The sequence below is a fragment of the Tachysurus fulvidraco genome, chromosome 23 (assembly GCF_022655615.1).
Source record: "Tachysurus fulvidraco isolate hzauxx_2018 chromosome 23, HZAU_PFXX_2.0, whole genome shotgun sequence".
NCBI lineage: Eukaryota > Metazoa > Chordata > Actinopteri > Siluriformes > Bagridae > Tachysurus > Tachysurus fulvidraco.
Window position 1 is genome coordinate 4086822 of NC_062540.1, and position 20022 is coordinate 4106843.

A 20022-nucleotide genomic window follows, 5' to 3' on the forward strand; every position below is an offset into this window, starting at 1 on the left:
ATGAAATAACAGAATTGTAACATAGCTTGATTTGTATCAATGCTATCCGTGAAGTAAATACCGACTGTTGCTACATATAGCGTGTACTCCGACGTCGACATTAGTGTGTGTACACAAATGCAAGTAAAAACGTAATTTTTATCGTTTAATTCAACATTAATTTCACAAGTCATATGTAATCTGGGAAGTCTCTCTATTGCTTAAGACAGCATGCATATTTTCAAGACATACCTGATTCCGAGCTAGTCCATCTTGCTGGGGTCCACAGATATATTTTTTTGTGCAATGTTTCTTACCCGGCCTACCTCTATGGTAGAATAAATGTTCACAAAAATTTAAACAAAAACTTTACTCTTAAAGTAAACTTCTACATTTTAATGGGAATACACGTAAACTATTTAGCAGTTACATTCGGGCTCTTTAACCGACAGACCAGCTATTCAGTAATGCATAATTTTACACTATTTTACTAATTTGAACTCTAAAATAGTATAGTTAAACATTTTAGCAATATCCATGATATGAGAAGAATTCAGTGTACATGGCAACAGCCAGCAAACTGTTGCTTTAGTCAGGAATGTATTCAACAGGCTTATCGCCACTTAAAGATAAATACCATTGGCTTTTAGACATAAAAAATAACCTCGTGTGAGCATTTTCTGTCTAAATTCTGCAAAACTCCAAATAGTACTCATCGGAAAGGACATAAAAAGATTGGTATTGGTATGACCCCGGGACCAATGTACTCCTCGATGCCATTGTACAGTTTACACAAAGAACCTAAATTCGTTTTTTTAATAGACTCACAGATTTATGAAGAAATACAATTATAATTAATAAATAAACAGAATTTGACGTTCAGTTACTCTTCAACAGATTACTGTCATGTGTTAAACCATCTGGTTACCCCATTTTCAATATTTCTTGGACATTAACAATGCATTGCTACCAGTCAGATAAAAACTGGAATTAGCGTTAGCCTTCTACTAAAAATGTTAAAGCGATGACAAAAAAGACCCGGAAAATATAAAAAACTTAACTGCTTAAATAATTTTAGCCAAATATTTATAGATTCGTAGCCTTAGCTTCACTTCGCTCACCCCCACACCCCAAATGCAGTTTTATTTTATTCATCATTTAAATGTGAATTAACATTTATTTAACAATGAGAACGTTTTTCCTAAACCGGTTTAGTCACCCCCACAAAAATATTATATATATATTTTATAGTCCATTGCTTATTGCTTTCTCAATAACTCTCCAAAACAAACCGTGTGTATTATTATGTAATTCGTAAAATCGTGAAAATTCGATATAAATCCACACTCAATCATGTAATACATTCTTCTACGTCACTTCATAGTAGTGTTCTTGAAGTCTAAGTCGGAATTATGTATTTGTTGCGTGATAGTACACGATTTATAACACAAATGGCATCCACTTATACCAAGGTAGTGGATTTAATCCAATGATTTGCATTGCCATTATTTATTTAAGAAACATGTCTCCATTCATTACTTTAGGAATTAAAACACCAGAATACAGTTCACGTACTTCACAGAAAGAGGTACAGACTGACAGCGTGTGTGTGAACAGCTCCAAATGCTTTACGATATTTGTTTTATACATATAACAAGAAAGATTGTGCATTAACGTGTAATACTAAATGTTGCAATCGGTTACAATCATTCCAGTTGCAGGGCAGACATATAATTCACTGCTTAAAAAAGGACACTAAGATGATCTTGACACATTCTATTTTACAGCCCTGTCATTTGCCAGAGAATGAATTAAATAATAAAGACATTGCACTGTACAGTTATCATTAGCAGCCTTGTTTACCATCGGCATTAAAAAGTAATGTATCCCACAGTGAAACATTTAGCTTTTGAAATCTCGAAGGCTTTTTTTTTTGGAATAAACCTGTTTACTCCTGCCACCCCAAAACGATGGTGCATGGCTCTGTTTGAGACATCACACATTCAGTGTTCAATGTTTTTTTTTTTTTTTGACACTCCAGTTAGTTCTCATTCGACCGTAGTTTTCAAATAAGAATTTACTAAGAATACTTCATGCGATTGAAAAGTCCTTGTGTATTTCTGCTGATTTTTTACGCTGGCTTTTACACCTCAACAAATGTCCGTGTCCCTTTTATCAGTGAAACAAGCACATGAACAAACTGTCTCTTGGAAACCCAAATATTTTAAATATTATATATTTATATATGTACATTCGTAGAAAACAGCAAAGTCGAAATGATTTTGAATATGTTCACAGTTTTTAGGGCATGGCCTATGACCCTTAAAGCTTACGGATGAACGATTATTAAATCGTGTGCATTTTTTTTATTAAATAAAGTAAAGCCAGACTTAAGTGATGTGACACGGTCTCTGATATTCTTCTTTCATGGTTTTTGAAAAGTAAATATCAGACTTTCAGAACGTAATGAGATCAGCCAACAAACAATTCACTGGACATCCGTTAAGTGTGCATGTGACTGTTCGCCTTAGATTTGCTGATAAATTTCTTCTCTTTCACTCTGCGGTTTTGAAACCAAATAGTAACTTGACGTTCAGACAGATTGGTGGTGGCAGATATGCGTCTTCTTTTGTCTTTAGTGATGAATTTGCTGGCTGCGTACTCTTTTTCCAGTTCCTTCAGTTGGAGCTTGGTGTAGGGAACACGTTTTTTGCGTCCTCGCCTGTAACTGCTAACCTCAGGTTGCAAAGGGACGACATCTGAAAAAAATATGCATGAACAAAATTCATTCATAAAGCTTCATCAAACACATTTCTGGCAAAAAAAAAATCATTATGTTAAAATCCAATCTCTAAAGGATTCGCCTATTTTCACAAATATACGTGAATAACATAAACACGTGCTTATTCTGAGCATCTGATACCAATCGATATTTGCTGAGACAGGTTCTCGTGAGAAACGTTTGTGAAAAAATGTCAGATATTTTATTTTCTCTAGCATCAAGTCAAAATAGTATTCTTTAAGTATAAGGTTCAAAGGTTGTTCTCCAAAGGTCAATTGGCCAAATATGTAACAAAATAGCTCCTTTATTTTTGAATTCCTGAAAATATTTTGCAAGACAAGGTTTAAAGTATATTATATAATATATACTGCCTACGTTTTTGTAATATAACCTGATGATAAATAAGACTACATAGGCCTACTTGGCAGAGTAGATGGACCTTATTTAAAGATTTTAAACAAATTTAAACCAAAACATCTTACATCTTATATAACAAGCTATGACAGCTCATTTGAATAATGTTGCTTTCAATAGTGTGAGAATCAGCTTTTTCAACCATACTAGTGTTCAACTGTATTAATGTAAATAAAAAAAATATTTCTTGTTAACTACGAACAGCCATCTTAAGATCGATGATCATAGAGTTTCGGCATTTGTTATAACTTATTAACCTCTACATATTGTAAAACTATAAAAATTGACTGATAGTCAGAAAATATGCAAGAAAAATAATTATATAATTCTTATTTTTATATTATTTATGTAATGTTTGTTTTGGAAACAGTCCGTATATGGCTCAAAATCGATTTAAAAAGTACTACTAAGCACGCGCGTGTGCGCGCCTTAGGCGTGTGCGCGCATGTATGCCAGTTTGTCTGACTTTCTGTTCCCCCTTTTTCTCTCTCTTTCGCTGCCCCGGTTTTAACTCGCAGGAGAAGTTATACCGTGTGACAAGTCTTTTGTTTTGCGCTGCTGTACCTTAAATTGAACAACAACCATTAAGGGCTCTCCAAACTACCCAGCTGTCCGTGTGTTTCTAGGACAATCCAATGAACACTTTGTTTACATATCGCTGGCTCGCCAATGAATAACACTGGACCTTATTGGAAACTTTGTTAGATTGTTTCATGTCTAAAAGAGGTCCTCTTATGCAAAAGTAAAACAAATACCACGTACTAGAATGACATTTTCATATGCAAATTGTCCACAAAATACGGGGGGCTACTACAGGGATTTACAGACTTAGTACAAACAAGACTCATCATATTATTATATAGGAGGAGCAAAGGTAGCTTATATTGTCATACCCTGCTTTAACCTGCATGGATGTCCTGCTTGATTGACCTTTCTAGACTTTTTGGCTGTTTAATATATACCGTTAATATTGTAATTAAAACCTAGAAATATATTATGTGAAATATGAAATATGAAATGTGCATTATTTAAATATACCAAAAATAACAACAACAACATCAACAACAACAACAATAATGATGATAATAATAATAATAATGATAATAATAATTATTATTATTATCATTATTATTATTATTATCATTATTATTATTATTATTATTATTATTATTATTATTATTATTATTATTATTATTATTATTATCTGGTGAGAATAGATAAATAAGTTAATAGTTAATATCACATACCTGGAAAAGGAGATTTCCAAAGATGAGACGACTGTGTTTGTTCCTTTGAACAGTACACCTGCCCATCCCAGCCGTTTGACAGAGCCCAATGCTGATAGCCCTCCATTGGAATCAGCGCGTCGTGTCGTGGCTCGGGATGTGCGCTAATGCTCGGGACCACCGACACATCAAGATATCCAGGAACCGCCTGATATGAACCGGCGAAACTGGGGTAGAAAGCAAACTCCTTTGCCCTACTGGACAGGTCCTCCGTAGGCAGTGCCGTACTGGGCTCGTTGTACTTGTCTGCGGGATGATACGAGCACGGCTTCTGTTGCAAGTTCACGTTGTGCGAATGAGACAGCCTGCAGCCGTAGTACGGGTTTCCAAATGGGTAACTATAACCCAGAGAGGCGCTGGACGACGTCTGAGGCGCGGGACACTGTCTTCCTGCGTCAGGTGAAGATATATCCGAGTACACTGTGCCCTGGTGAGTTGTGATGGTGCCCGAATGTCGCCCCAAAGCTGGATGCGAGATAAGGTCTCTACAGTGGGTCGCAGGGCAATTCCCGCTCAGTCCCTCCATAGTTTGATTTTTATTCTGACCACTTTCATTCGGGCTTTTTTCATAAACGTACATCAAGGTGTCCGCCCAACGTGGATGCAAGACCAGCGAAGTCGTCATATCATGGGCTGCAGATGCTTTTTAAAAGTCGACTACTCCACTGCGATACCTCATTTCCAACTACATTTTACGCACGCGCATGCGCACGTCGAGCTCTGCGCGTCCGGTTCGTTAATGTGCAGGCACGTGACTTTGATAACGACTCCGAAGAGACTGGCTGCGGTGGGCGGGTATAATAATCCCTTTAAACATGCGCTGGCTCACGTTTCACTGGCTGGTCCTGGGGTTTTCAGTGGCCACACATTGGCTGAGCGAGCCCATGAAAATGATTCTTAAAGGGGAAGGTATCACGATTTAAGGAAGACCAAAACAGCCCTCACGATTTAGCCGACAAGCATATTCAGAAGTAAGCCCTGATTTTCAAATTGGATTCTCTGCGCCGCAGCACATAATCTATGTTACAATATATAGTGCAGAGACTCTAATTTACTATACTATGCCACTGTTTTTACGCAATATGGAAAACATTAAAAAATCATATATTTTGTTTAGAAGATGCATTAAATTCGATTTCTATATAAATTCATATTTCTGAGCTTTATGGTGTATCACTTGATATGCATTTCCAGTTTTCAGTACATTTTGAAGATCATGTGAAAGTAAAATATATCTAAGTGAATAAATGTAAAGAACAGAAAATGTTCGATAAACCTCAAAAATTCCAGAAATGTTTTTTTAACGACACCTTATGCAAAAAGTCGATCCAAGTTGCATTGCTGCATTACTATATTTTCTTTTTGAACTATTAACTGTATGCAGTCTATTGCAATTTATTTTAGAATTTATAATATCGCTCGTCATACTGAGGCAAGAGGCAAAATACGCGCTTATGGAATTGATGATATAAAGAGATTAGATTAGTAAAAATCCATAGTAAATAAATACATTCTAATGATATACTCTCCTCTCTCTCTCTCTCTCTCTCTCTCTCTCTCTCTCTCTCTCTCTCTCTCTCTCTCTCTCTTTATATATATAAAAATAAAAAATCTCAGCTGATATGAATTTTGGATTTTTTTTTACCCAGAGATAGATGGAACAAATCTCTCTCTTTCTCTCTCTTCCTTTGCCGGATTGATGAACATGAACGGCTCTTCCAAATGGCAGCTACACGGAAGTCCAAGGTCAAGGTAAAAACCGCAGACAAACAGGGTCAGTGTCTAGACAGACAAGAATGAGCTACACATTCGCCTTCATTAAAACTTCTTGCAGTACTTGAAAAACTTTCAGACTCAATGCAATTTCCACTGGAATGGAAAGATTTACTGCCGAATAACGGATTTCCGCTCTGTACTTGAATGAAGTTGAAACGATGGCTGTATTGGAACAAATACAAATCCCAACAACGTAAAAATCTAAAATCGCCACGCTATATAGGCTATGTTACACTGGTTTAAATGTTAAAAATAAATTGTATGTTAAATAGGATTAAATAATAAACGTTAGTGTTACTTTTTATTTTCTCATAAAAGGGCTTTTTCTGTATTATAATGTATTGTAAGTTTTTTTACATACATTATCACAGGTGTTGTATGAGTGTTGAATACGCTTGAAAAGAAGAATTGCTAATTCTCATAATAATAACAAACTCTAATAGCACAATTGTTTAATGCAAACAATACCAAGCGTTATTTGCGTTAATATTTCTGATTATGAGGTTAGTTCGCAAAAACGATTGTCTAAAACAATACGTTTTCCTACAGTTGCTGATGTAATTATGGAAAATACGGATTTCCCTTAAATGTATTTTAACTACGACATAGTTTTGTTACTAGCCATGTATTATAGCTAGCCATTTCTATTCCTGATAATGTTCACAAGAAAATTATGCACACGTTCTGTCATATTATGAATTAAACTGTCTATAATATGATATAGATTCGCATCTCTCTCTCTCTCTCTCTCTCTCTCTCTCTCTCTCTCTCTCTCTCTCTCTCTCTCTCTCTCTCTCTTTTTGTGTGTTTGTCCACTTTATTGTATTTTGTCCTAAAATTACTAAAAAGAGTTCCTGCTAAACGATAAAGCAAAAGAAGCAGTTTAAGCCAAAGATAAAATGTCTTTTGATTCATATAATAATCGTTGAAGATTCATTATGAAATGTATATAATCTTACTCCATTCTTATCTGTTGAGTAGATGGATATTTATGGCACATTCATTACATTATTTGAAATGCTTAGATGGACCAATGAAATCCAGTTAGTCACTTAGGATTTGTGTATACAGTATTTTAAACACAAACATATGTATGTATGTTTTTTGTTTGTTTATTTGTATGTCTATCATTTTGTCTGTGTATTTGCTTGTGCTCTTTTTTTTGATAGAATTGTTTGATAGATTGCCATGCCTACCATAATAATCAATGTTGAATAACCCCTTTAAGAAGTATAAAAATAATGGGTTCGTACAAAAATAATGGGTAACACTTTATTTCTTTATTCTAGAACCACGTAAAACGTCGCAGAAAAAAAACGTTATATGTTTGCAAAAGTATTTGCTTAGTGTAACCATACTTTCAGTATAGCTTTGTATTTTTGTCTTATTTTTGGTGATTTTTTTGTCTAGGAATTAAAATAGTAAGATAAAATAAAAGATACACAAAAACAGTTTATTGAACATACATTATGGCAGTCACATCATCGTTGTCAACTGTTTGCACGCAAGCTGTACAGGATATGGGATATGCTATTCTCCGTTGACATATATGTTACAAGCTATTTCCTGAAGTTTTTTTTCTTTTTTAAAGGGATTTAGAGGTTTTTTAAAATTATTTTAAAGGTTCTTACCCTCTTAAAATGGTTCCTGTTTGGAACCCATTGTCATAGAGAAACAGTGTATTTAGGTTCTACATTGCAGCTTCTACAGGGTTCCTTCAGAAGACCGAAGAATTTTTAAGGAAGTCAGCTTTGACTTTTTAAGCCTGTCCAAGCAAAGAACAGATAAACACCCAACATGCAACACGATATGAACTCATATGATTTTAAGGTGTTTCTTCGTTCCACTGCGACGTGGCCAACCACAAGACGCCCAGACACTTGTGAGCTTCACATTGCAGATTGCTTGGTTTCATGGAAACCTAAATAAAAAAAAATCGATTGCTGCATCGGTTACAGCTACTCCGAAGCAGACGTTTGAAAGCTTGGACAACGTTTCTTCCGTACAGACTGTGTGTTGGCAGACTGTGTGTGTGTGTGTGTGTCTGTGTGTCTGTGTGTCTGTGTGTCTATGTGTTTGTCTGTGTGTGCGCGCGTGTGTGAGTGTGTGCATATGTGTGTGTGTGAAAGAGAAAGAGAGAGCTCGTTTAGCTAATAGCTAGTAGTAGACGCAGCTTCATCGCGCTACTGTACATGTCTCAATCTATAGATGACTTATACACTATATATATATATATATATATATATATATATATATATATATATATATAGTATTTTTCATCCCTCCCCTCTTCTCCTCCATCCTTATCTTGTTATGTATGTGTTTGTATTGTATATACTGTGTATGTATTGCTATGTATATACTTTGTCCCCACACCAAACATTTCGAACTACAAATAAACTTGAAAACTTGAACTAGAGTAGATATATTACAAGAGTTCATCTACCTCCCTATCCGCCTATGTTTCCCGGTATTTTATTACATGTTTAGGCCAAAGGTAGCAATTGATGCTCTATATAGTATATACTACCTACACATTATGTATATAAAGTTACTTTTCATTAAGAGGATATCGGTTATCATTAGAAAATATGGATGTTATTTTTGAAAAGAGAATGGTTCAATAATCATATGAGTGAAAGCAGACATATTTTCCACCGCTGGAATCAATATTATTCACTCAGCATCTCGATATGATATTCATTTGGAAGACAGATGATTTGAGTATTCCCACTAAACCCTGGCTAGTTACATTTTAGCTGTCTTCTAATATTTGATCGATCTTAGATAGTTTTGCTCAATGTTTAGGATATCTGGAATCGTACCCTTAATCACAATACACAATTGTGTATACTGTAATGTATTAACGTATGTATTAATTTTTATTATATTATTTAAACTTTTTTTTATATACATATCCGTTCAGAGCACATGATTATATATCAGTATACGAATGTCTTTATTTGTATTGTGTTGTACATGTACAAAAGAGATTTAATGGCCAGTTATCCATCAAACTATGTTACACACATTAAATGAAGGATAACAATATATAATATATAACAGCAATACATAACACTAAAAATAAATATCACAGTCAGTGATAAAGTATTATTAAAAGCAGAAATATGGTTTTTCATAGCTGCAAACGCTGGCATCTCTCATTTGCAATACACATGTCTACAGTCTGTAGACATGCTATACCTACTAGCACTATTTTTGACGATTAAACAAACCTGTGTAATGCGCTCTGGGCGAACAGCGACCACACCTTTGGCTCTGCACGCACAGTCCTGCAGAGGGAGGGGGAAGTGTGTGGTGCAGAGGAATGGTCTCTTATATGTAACTCTGATGAATTCAAACCACCCTCCCCCACCTAGTCTGCCAATAATCCTAAAAAAATATAAGATTATATAGAGCACCGCAGTTCTCCATATAATCTCGTGCTTCCATACCATGTACCTGTTAAGGAAGCTTGCAAATTAAGTGAATGATGTTTGGTGAATATACATTCAATATTCAGAGTATATTAATTCCTCTTAGAACTTTTTTTTGTTGTTATTTTAAAAAAGGAAAAGAGCTCATTTTCTGTGTCTGTGGTAAATACTCTAGCAGACTAAATCCTAACATGAAGCACAGTTTGTAGCTCGTAGGAAAAAACACAAGAGCACAACCCCCATCCCCTTCAAAAACAGCACGAAGCCCATCGTCTATCGATTCTTTCTTTTGTACATTATTTTCTTTGCACAGTAACGTTCATTAAAGTTTAGCTACTTTAGCTATGGAGCAATTTAGTATGATAGGCCTAGTTCATTATAATAATCCATTTTTTATAAACACTTTTATAATACAAAAACATGGCGTTCGGAAATTTTCATGATTTTCCACCTAATACGTTTTTATAAATATTCCTCTTTTGAAAATCATCGTGTTCTATTACTGAATTATAATCATTGTTGTGATTACGCGTGCACGAATGTATCAGGGAGCAGACGAATTGTCTGTCCTACATGCCGACGCGTCTAGTCGGAAGTCCAAGTTCAAGTTAAAAGAGGCTGTCAATTATTTGCCCAGACATGTTGATAGCGACGGCAGCCTTCTATTGCACTTCGTTCTCACTCTAGTATTCGTAATGAAGCTTTTCTATTTACGTTGTTGCCTTGGGTACAATTTTGGGCAAATGTGTAGAAAGTGAACTTACAAAAACAGAAAATACAGTGCACCAGAGCTCTACGTAAATAGTTAACCTATGGTAATGTGTGTATGTGTAATATGTATGTATAATCTGTATGCTTTATACGATTAAGTAACTTAATTTGAATCATGACCTAAAGTCTTGCTTTAGATAAATAAGACTGGAATATCATGGCAAACTTTCTGGAGATCATATATATATATATTGAGAATATTAAGATAAATGTTTTTTTAAGGGATCATTTTCAGGTTTTATTTGCGGAAATAACACATACATAAAGAATGAATGTACTAAATATGGAAAAAGCTATATGGTTTACAAGTTAAAGATCTGTTCTGTTTTGTTTTGCTGTAGCTGTTAGATACACGCTGATTTTGCAACAAATAATATTACTTCTATTATTTATGAATAAAAAACAAACATTATAAACCAAAACTCTTGTGTTCTAATACAGTTCCTAAAACGATACGCATTTCATTTTTATAAATATAATTGATATATTACATGTGATGTGAATTTTGAAAATTAACTTTTGTTTTCTTATGTAGGCTATTCGTTGTACAGCTTCGTTATATATTCGTTGTACAGTTGTCATCGGAGTGCATTACATCTCTTCTTTCTTCTCTATTCTTCGCAAAAGTAAAGATGCAAGCATCCTCTGAAGTAATTCTCTATCTGGGTTTCAGGATTTTCATTCATTCTATGTTGATGAGAATTCTATGTTGATGTGGATGAGAATGATTTTCTTTCTTATAAGGAATATTAAATAATTCATATTTCTCCAAATTATACACCATCGTATACATCCAGCAATAGCAGCAAAAGCTTTATGGGTTGCTTTTCTTTTGAATTACGTGCACGCACAATTCAGGGCTTTTAACGTATTGCTTTTAACCACATACCTATCAATATTATACAGAATTATGTTGTTGTTGGTGGTGGTGGCGGTGGCGGTTGATGGACTCTTCTCACTCGCACTAAACAAATTAAGAAGTGTGCTTCCGAAAATTGTTGCTGATTCAAAATCCCATGTCTTCCTTATAATACTAGTGATTTTGGTCGATTCGATGCTGAAGAATGTTGCTGTGTTCTAAAGATCTAAAAATCATTTCATGATCAAAATCAACCAGTCGGTAAAACGATTGAACTACTTGTAAAAATTATTTTATCAGCAATACAATATTAATTTGTTTCTTACAATAACGTCATTTGTGGTATGTTTTCAACATGTATTGAAAATAGAAACGTTGCATAAAATATTTGCAATCCAAATATAACAACAAGTAATGGAATTGCTTCATTATTGCAAAATCAATTTTAGCATATAGCATCTGAAATAGCGATTATTTTTCTGATTATTTGAGTGTTAATTTTTCTTGACAAGTAAGAGCAGAAAAGTAAAACACAGTGAAAAACAGGAACATTTTTATTGTATGCATTTGTCTGGCTCTGTAAGGGTGACAACTTTTGGTCAAGGTCAAGGTCTTACGCCGGCCTGTTAAGGGTAGATACTGGCTTCAGTTTTTCCGGATTAAAATTGGATTTAGTTAAAAAAAAAAAAAAAAACGACACAAAAGTGAAGGTGATTATTTATATTATAGATTTGACCTAAAGCGGATATATATATTAAATTCATCAAAATTTTGAAAAAGAAATAGTTATTATAAAGATAATAAGAACAGTATAGTTCACAATAATAATTTCCCACAAATCGTAGTGTAATAAAATTTGATTAACGTAACACGTTTGTAAAATCAGTGTTTTCTAAATTATAAATTATTCGTGTGGTGTCCAGATTATATTATTAAGAGTACAATGCTGCAGAATACCTTTATAATAATCATTCTTTTCAAGGAGCATGAGTGTTGCCTTTATACACAAAGCAGTCACGTTTTCAGTGATCTATTAGCTATATAAACCAACTGCAACATTTCATTTATAGCGTTAAATGTAGCTCCGGGGATAAAAGAAGAGCTGCGGATTGTCCTGAACACCATCATTGTTTCAGTTTCCACGTTCATAGCAAAACAGCATAGACCTGAAAGGCAGTTGTCTGTAGCTTTTGCGCGCAGAAAACATTGAATTATAATGTTTTAAATTACATTATGTTCTTTATGTGTTTTTAATATACTGGGACACCAGTATGTGTATTATCGCCAATTTGTGTATTATCGATATTAATCGATAATGTATTTTGTTTTAAGTATCATTTAAGTAATGATTAAATATTTTTAATAACTAACATTTTGTATAATGAATCCAGCTTCACTAAGCTACATGACGCATTAGTGCATTATGCAGAGGAGAGTTAAAAACAATAAAATCAGATGACCACACAAATAATTCAGTTGAATCCAATAGTTGCTTATTAATGGATGCCTAGGAAGCAAAGATTTTATTAAAACGAATTATATGAGTGGTTTCGGCTAGACACAGACGATAGCTGGAGTTCAAGTTCAAAGTCCTTTCCGACAGACAAGCAGAGTGCAGACGCTATAGACACCTTTAACCCCTTAGCCTAGAAAATAAATCACAACCAGAACATTTCAACGCTTAAAGATAAACTCAAATCTGGCATGTAAACGAGACATTTTTCCCTCTATATTTAAATTAGTAGAGCAAATATTAGTTAGACCAAGCTCTGAATGTTATGAACTAGTCTATCTGTTTTTGTTCATTTATAAACAAAAGGCCAGATTCCTGATTCAGAAAAATGTCAGCTGCATTTAAAAGGCGTATCCTCGTTTTTGCCGAAAACTCAATATGCGCCCCATTCTAGAACATTTAAACAATGAATGTGAATTATGCTATCAGTTTCTTTGCATTAACTCATCATACTTTCATATTTTGTTTTATGTCATTATTTAGATGAATACGCGCTTGAGCGTTCCCTAGTTTACAGCAAGTACGTTCCCCTTGAAGAACTGTTTAAAAATAATGTGAATGTGAATATCCGCACTTTATATCGGATTTCAGTGTCCATGCACTGGCTTAAAATAGAACTTTCAGTTCAGAGTTCTAAAGTTTCTCATGTATAAATGGGATGAATAAGAATAAAATCTGATACATAAAGCTCTCGGATACATGTGGTCTTGGGTTCATTTCAGTAGAATCATCTTTTATCTGTGTAATGTAAAAAGTGCATAGTATTATGCGTAATTGATAAAGTGTGTGTGTGTGTGTGTGTGTGTGTGTGTGTGTGTGTGTGTGTGTGTGTGTGTGTGTGTGTGTGTGTGTGTGTGTGTGTGTGTGAGAGAGAGAGAGAGAGAGAGAGAGTGTGTGTGTGATATACAGTAGCTACATAAAACTCGCTCGTTAGAAATATAATTCTTTTTTATATTGTAAAAATGTATTATTTTCATACTTTGATACGCCATTATGATGCTATATGAATACATCACTTTCTGTGGGCAAGAACCAATTGAATGCCTGAAACCCTGAAACTCATCAATATGCAAAAAAAGAGCAAGTGTAATCCTACGTTGTAACTATAAAGGTATCAGCAATGAGTTTTTCAATTAGATTGAAATGTAAAGAAGACATCAGCTAAACTATTTTTTGTGCTTTAGTTAAACACTAACAATTAATGTTAATGAAGCTGCTTTTCTTTAACCAACCCTACTATGAAGGCTAAATACATGCGTGTCAAATGTGAAATATAGTTCCATTTTTAAAATAATTTTTAAAATGTAAACATAGATTATATGACTATGACCAACATTTGTATTAGTTCATCAAATGCCAGATTTAAGGCTTGCAGAATTACGGAGCTATAATTTTAAATTCGGTCTATATCAAAATTATATATTATCGCTTAAATAATGTTGTTTTAATTGTATATTTAACTCATCCAACTGTTGTAAAGTCACCTGCATGAGCGAGATATTACATGCATGAGGAGAATTTACATGGTTGTTGATCGAGCAAGTTGAAAAATGTAGCATTCAATACATCGTCTATTGTTCGTTTATAAAAAACAAACAAAAAAACAAAACTACTAAATAAGCATAGACTACATAAAACCCAAAATGTGAGGCAAAATTTGTCTGAAACATGAAATTTAGACATAGCCAGCTTATAAAATAATAATAATAATAATAATAATAATAATAATAATAATAATAATAATAATAATAATAATAATAATAATAATAATAATCAGCATCATCATCATCATCATCATCATCATCATCATCATCAGAACAAGTTTTATTTTCACCAAAATGCAAAATATGCTCTGGGTGAAATATAAAAATATTGGAAAGAACACAGTACACACGGGTCCTGGAAAAAAACATTGAGAATATTCCAATCTGGCGGTCAAACTGTAGTTCAGTGTTTACAAAATTTAAATACTTTTTTAAATAATTTCTTTTGACGGCGTCATGTTGCACTCATGATGACTACTTAGGTTGTTTTAACTTCGTGTTAATCCATGAAAACAGCATAGAAGGATTTTTTTTTGTAAAGTTTTTAATGTCAGTTTCATTTTGTATGTGTATCTAATGTTGACCTAATCTACTGTAAAATATTTACATGGAAGAAAACACAAAAACATACAAATTAGGAATAAAATGCCAATAAGACAAAGTTTACACTAGAAAATATAAACACACTGACGTATTTACATCTCCATATCGTTATGTAGGCCCTACGCCACATAGTGCTATGCACTTTTTCTTATATTCAATATATTAGGTGTAAGTCTAATGTAAGGTTTTAATGTTGCTAAAATCCGTGTGTATCTGAGATGCTAAATATATGCACACAGAGAACGGTTGTTTCAATTCTTACACAACAAGCCAATACCGAACACATTCAATGACAAAAAAAAATCAAGTGACTATAAAATATACAATATTTTCTCAACCTCTCAACCATGTATATTATATTTTCAACTTAACCCCATGCCTTTCGCCTATTGCACAATCATACCCTTGTGACCTGCTTTAATATTGTCTTTATTGAAGTTATACGCTCTAATTGCCAAACTGTTTTATCTGATATATCATCCTTGTTAAAATCCTGATATTCATTAGTATACCATAGGAATGTCAATCAGGAAAAAGAGTGCAACAAACGTAATTTCCAGAGATACCTACGGTGTTAACTGTATTATAAGAATATTAAAATGAATGGCGTGGTGAAAAGTGTTACCCTGTACGCCATTTATTTTTATTGCAGGTTAATTTGTGACAAAAAATTACACTGGAAAATATGAAAGTTCAGTTTGGTCAAATACTCTATCAAAGCTGCGTATGCTAACCACGGTTAAAAATTGCAAGACAAAAATCTTCATGACAACACAAATACATAAAAAATAAATATTTCTAGTTCTGTTTTATAATTCGTAAAATATAGAAGTTTAATTGCTTTCTAAATTTATTTTCGGAGATCGAGTACGTAGGTTTGTTTACATAGAGTAATAGTACCTAGAGTAATAGAGTAATATGTTCAATCCTAAGTGGAAATCAGCCTCTATTATGAATGCATGCTGTGCAACAATCCATTCTCATTCCCAGCACGTCACGTACTGAAGCACGGTGGGGAACCTGTAGTGTTACTGCAGGCACGCAGTTGGTTTTGCGCCTTTGGTTTGGCTGTACTTGCGTTAATCTCGTTCACACATACACATGCGCTATCCTCTTGAGATCCGATTATCCAGAATGAATATTGATACTAAGTGTGAATGTGTCCTCTGATGCACTCGGTATCTGCATTTACTGGATTTGTGGTTGAACCTTTTGTTCTGTGGTCTGAAGCAATAAGGTGAATGAGTGAAAAAAGCACAGTCCAAAATAAAAAAAATAAAAAAAGAAGACTTTCGTAATTCTCTATTCGAGTTGTTTTTTTAGTGCCTGACCTGTATAGGGTCATAATATTTCAATTATCATATTTATTAGTAGACAAAGGCTTATTGCATATCTGTGGAAGTCTGTTCATTAAGGTTATGGAGAAATTAACTGTGTTTACATATTAACTGTCTCCTATAGTTAAATCATATACTATAATCCTTAAAATTCGAATAAAATTCTACCAAAGGAGTGAGTGGGTATTACAAATATCTGTTTTCAGTCAATATCTGATATTCTCAGTGGCTTAAATCTCTCCTCTTCTCTGCACACACAATCGGTAATGCAAACTATGTGGTGAAAGTGGTACAGTTACCTGAATCTTCCCCTGCCAGATTTGCGCAACGCATGCGCGGTCACGCTGAAAAGCTGCATAGCGGTTTGTACTACGCATGCGTAAACCGGTTAGGCTCGATTGACATTCAGCAAGCAAACCCACCAACACGAATTTTGTCATGAAATAAAAAGGCATAATTTAAAAAAAGGCAGATATTATGAATAAAGCATTTTGCTTGCATGGTGGAAGTTTTCCTCCTTAAGACTGAATATGATAATTCTCTTGAAACCCATAAGTAATATATGAAAACTCATAATAATATATGAGAAATCATTTCCAGCTTTGTGTTCAATGATCTCTTTCAGTCAAAGTACAGGATTCGGGTAAACACAGTTGGTATTGCAAGTCACATGACAACCCGGTACTTTTTTGAAACTTGGAAAATTCTCTGCTTCTGTAGCCCAAATATTGTATAGCCTAGATATCTGATAGGGCAGACCTCCTTAGGTAATCATATAGTATATACCATGCAAAATGGTGACATAGTTTTATGTAATTGGAAATTCTTTTAAATGCTGCCATGTACACAAATATATGTATTTTATTTATTTATTTTTTGTTATTTTTCCCTGTTCACATCGAGTAGCAGAGGAGCTCGTGTTGAGAAAAAACTTCAATAACTCATGGTTCAGTTGTTGTTATGGCGAAAAACCGAGTAGTTAACAGTTGATTATTAATGGAAATAACACCCCACGATAAAATATACACGTTTTTACAAGATATAAGAATGAAATAAATAAGGTACTTCAGCCCACATGCGGTTATTTTTTTTTAATCAGCGGTTGCCCACTGATAAATATTCTAATCAGAATATTAAACATATTCAGATATAGGACTAAATAAAAAAAAAAACAACAGGAAAAAACTCTGAATTAACAGAATATTATCATTTATTTTGGACTGTGCTCTTCTTCTGTGTCCATTTAGTCATAACCCTGAAGCACAATGTTAATCTACAAAGCCAGTAAATGCGCTTACTTTTTTTTTTGCATTGGAGAGGTGAAGCCAATGTGTATTTTAATGATAATCACTGGATTAGAGAGTGTTATGTGTAATATAGTGTAGCTAAAGACGCCCCTCTGCGTGCCTGCAGTCACGCTAGGTTTCTGCCAGTGCTTCAGTATTTGACACGTAGGGAAAGAGAAAGGGTTGTGTGTGTTTGTGGGGGTTTTCCATTAGAAAATATGCAAACAGGCAAAGAAACAGCACTAAGCCTTTCCTTTCGTTTCATTTCCTTTCCGAAAACGCATAGCATTTATTAATTTAAAAACAATCTAAATAGTTTTAAAGAAGCGGATGAGTAAATTCGGAGTAAAGAAAATATAATACTTATTTTTGTACCCAGGAAAAATACATTTGAGATCACAGGTTTCAATCACTGTTAGCAACGCAGCTGCTGGCACTTAGGACAACTTTTAAATTTTCATAGGTTTCTCTTGAATTTCTCTTTCTCTTTGATTTATTTCTTTCTCTTTGGTTTGTTTATTTCTTTCTCTTTGGTTTGTTTATTTCTTTCTCTACTTACTTTCTAAAATAGTACTTGGTGTTATTTATTTCATACATAGTTGAGATTTTTAATATGTTCTAATTATTTTTTAACCTTTCTCCATATGCGACTTTAAACACTTGCACATACAGTGTAGCAGCGTTAAAAAGCCACCACACATTAAATTGAGCCAAACGTTCCAAACGAGTCACTAGTTTGCAAAATATTCAAGGGGTTATTAAGTCGGATCATACTTTTACGCATACTTTTACGCATACTTTTACGCATACTTTTATGCTGTTTGTTAACTTGACACGTGGATGACACACATAACCGTGATCTCAATTCGGATTATAATACATGCAGTTTAATGAATCGTATCGTATTACAAACGAATCATTTCAAGTTGAATCAAGTTGCCGATTGGAATACATTGTTTTAATAAATGTAATTAACTATTACATATAACAACAACAACAACAACAACAACAATCATCATCATCATCATCATCATCATCATCATCATCGTCATCATCATCACTATCTTCTTCTTCTTCTTCCTCATCATCGTCATTATCATCATCATCATCATCATCATCATCATCAACATCAACAACAACAACAACCTCAGATTGGACAAATGGATGGAGATTGTTTGCTCTACATCAATAAGGGGCCATGCTTTTTCGAGTTAGAAATACACGCATAAACCAATTTAAGAAGTAATTAAGAAGTAACTATCGGATTTATCAAGTTGGCCGTTAATTTATAAACAACTATAAGTAAAACGTCAGTAAAGGTTTTCGCGTTTATTAATGATTATTATTACGACTAAGTGAGCAAACTTTTAGTTACTGCGGTCCGAACCTTTAGGGAAATGGCTTCACTATACATCGATATTATCTTTAGTTTAAGGAGTATTCACATGAAAAGTGTTACAGTGTGACTTCGGCAGTTGATTGATTGATTGATTGATTGATTGATTGATTGATTGAATGATCCATCATGTGCTGGTGTCCTGGTGTATTATATATTTTTTTTCATATTTGTTACACTCAATTGTTTCAGATATTTAAAATTGTAAAACCTATAAGAGAAAATTATTCTGATTAAACACAAAATAAAAAATGTAAATAGTATTTTTTTTTTTATTAATTTGGTGGAAAATATACACCACCACCTGACCAACTTAGTCAGTTGTCAAACAGGGATCACAGGGATCTCAAGTGTCTTTGGGCATCAAGGCAGGATACACCCTGGACGGAGTGCCAACCCATCGCAGGGCACACACACACTCTCATTCACTCACACACTCACAATACGGACAATTTTCCAGAGATGCCAATCAACCTACCATGCATGTCTTTAGACCAGGGGAGGAAACCGGAGTACCCGGAGGAAACCCCCGAGGCATGGGGAGAACATGCAAACTCCACACACACAAGGCAGAGGCGGGAATCGAACACCCAACCCTGGAGCTGTGAGGCAAACGTGCTAACCACTAAGCCACCGTGCCCTCATATCCCAAACTATACAAAAACAATTTGTATTAGTTGTCCATTTAATAAAATTATGAATAATTACTGACTTTTTTGGAGAGGTTTATCTCAAAGACTTATATGTCATTCTGTAATAAATTAAAAAAAAAATTTTTTACTTTTTCATAAAAAAAAAGATTCATAAAAAAGTTTCTGTCTAGGAAACACCTGTGGGTTCATCTCATTTCATAAACCACATGTCAATATTTTATAGCAGTCCTATCAATTATTATCATTTCGTGTGCTTGGCATTTCATTAATTTTATCCCTGTAATCATTCTGTTGCAAGATGTATGTTTCCTCTTGAACAGGTCTGTAATCAAAAAAGTAAACCTGAATCATCAAGAACAAGGTGTTCCACTCCGTATACTTTATTC

At 34.0% G+C, this 20022-nt stretch overlaps 1 protein-coding gene across 1 annotated transcript; it reads right to left on the bottom strand.

Annotated features, from left to right (window-relative positions):
* Nucleotides 1-1469: 1469 nt before the first annotated feature.
* hoxc13a (homeobox C13a) lies at nt 1470-5482 on the bottom strand. The gene is made up of 2 exons (XM_027145161.2): nt 4423-5482; nt 1470-2738 (listed from the first exon to the last, which is right to left on the bottom strand). The coding sequence occupies exons 1-2, from the start codon at nt 5084-5086 to the stop codon at nt 2482-2484; spliced, it is 921 nt and encodes a 306-aa protein (XP_027000962.1). The 5' UTR covers nt 5087-5482; the 3' UTR covers nt 1470-2481.
* Nucleotides 5483-20022: the final 14540 nt, after the last annotated feature.

Excerpts from the sequence above, each read along its gene's own strand:
- hoxc13a (XM_027145161.2), bottom strand. The coding sequence starts at position 5,086 with ATGACGACTTCGCTGGTCTTGCATCCACGTTGGGCGGACACCTTGATG. Across the intron at positions 2,739-4,422 it reads TTGGAAATCTCCTTTTCCAG|ATGTCGTCCCTTTGCAACCT; the intron begins GTATGTGATATT and ends TATTTTTTTCAG.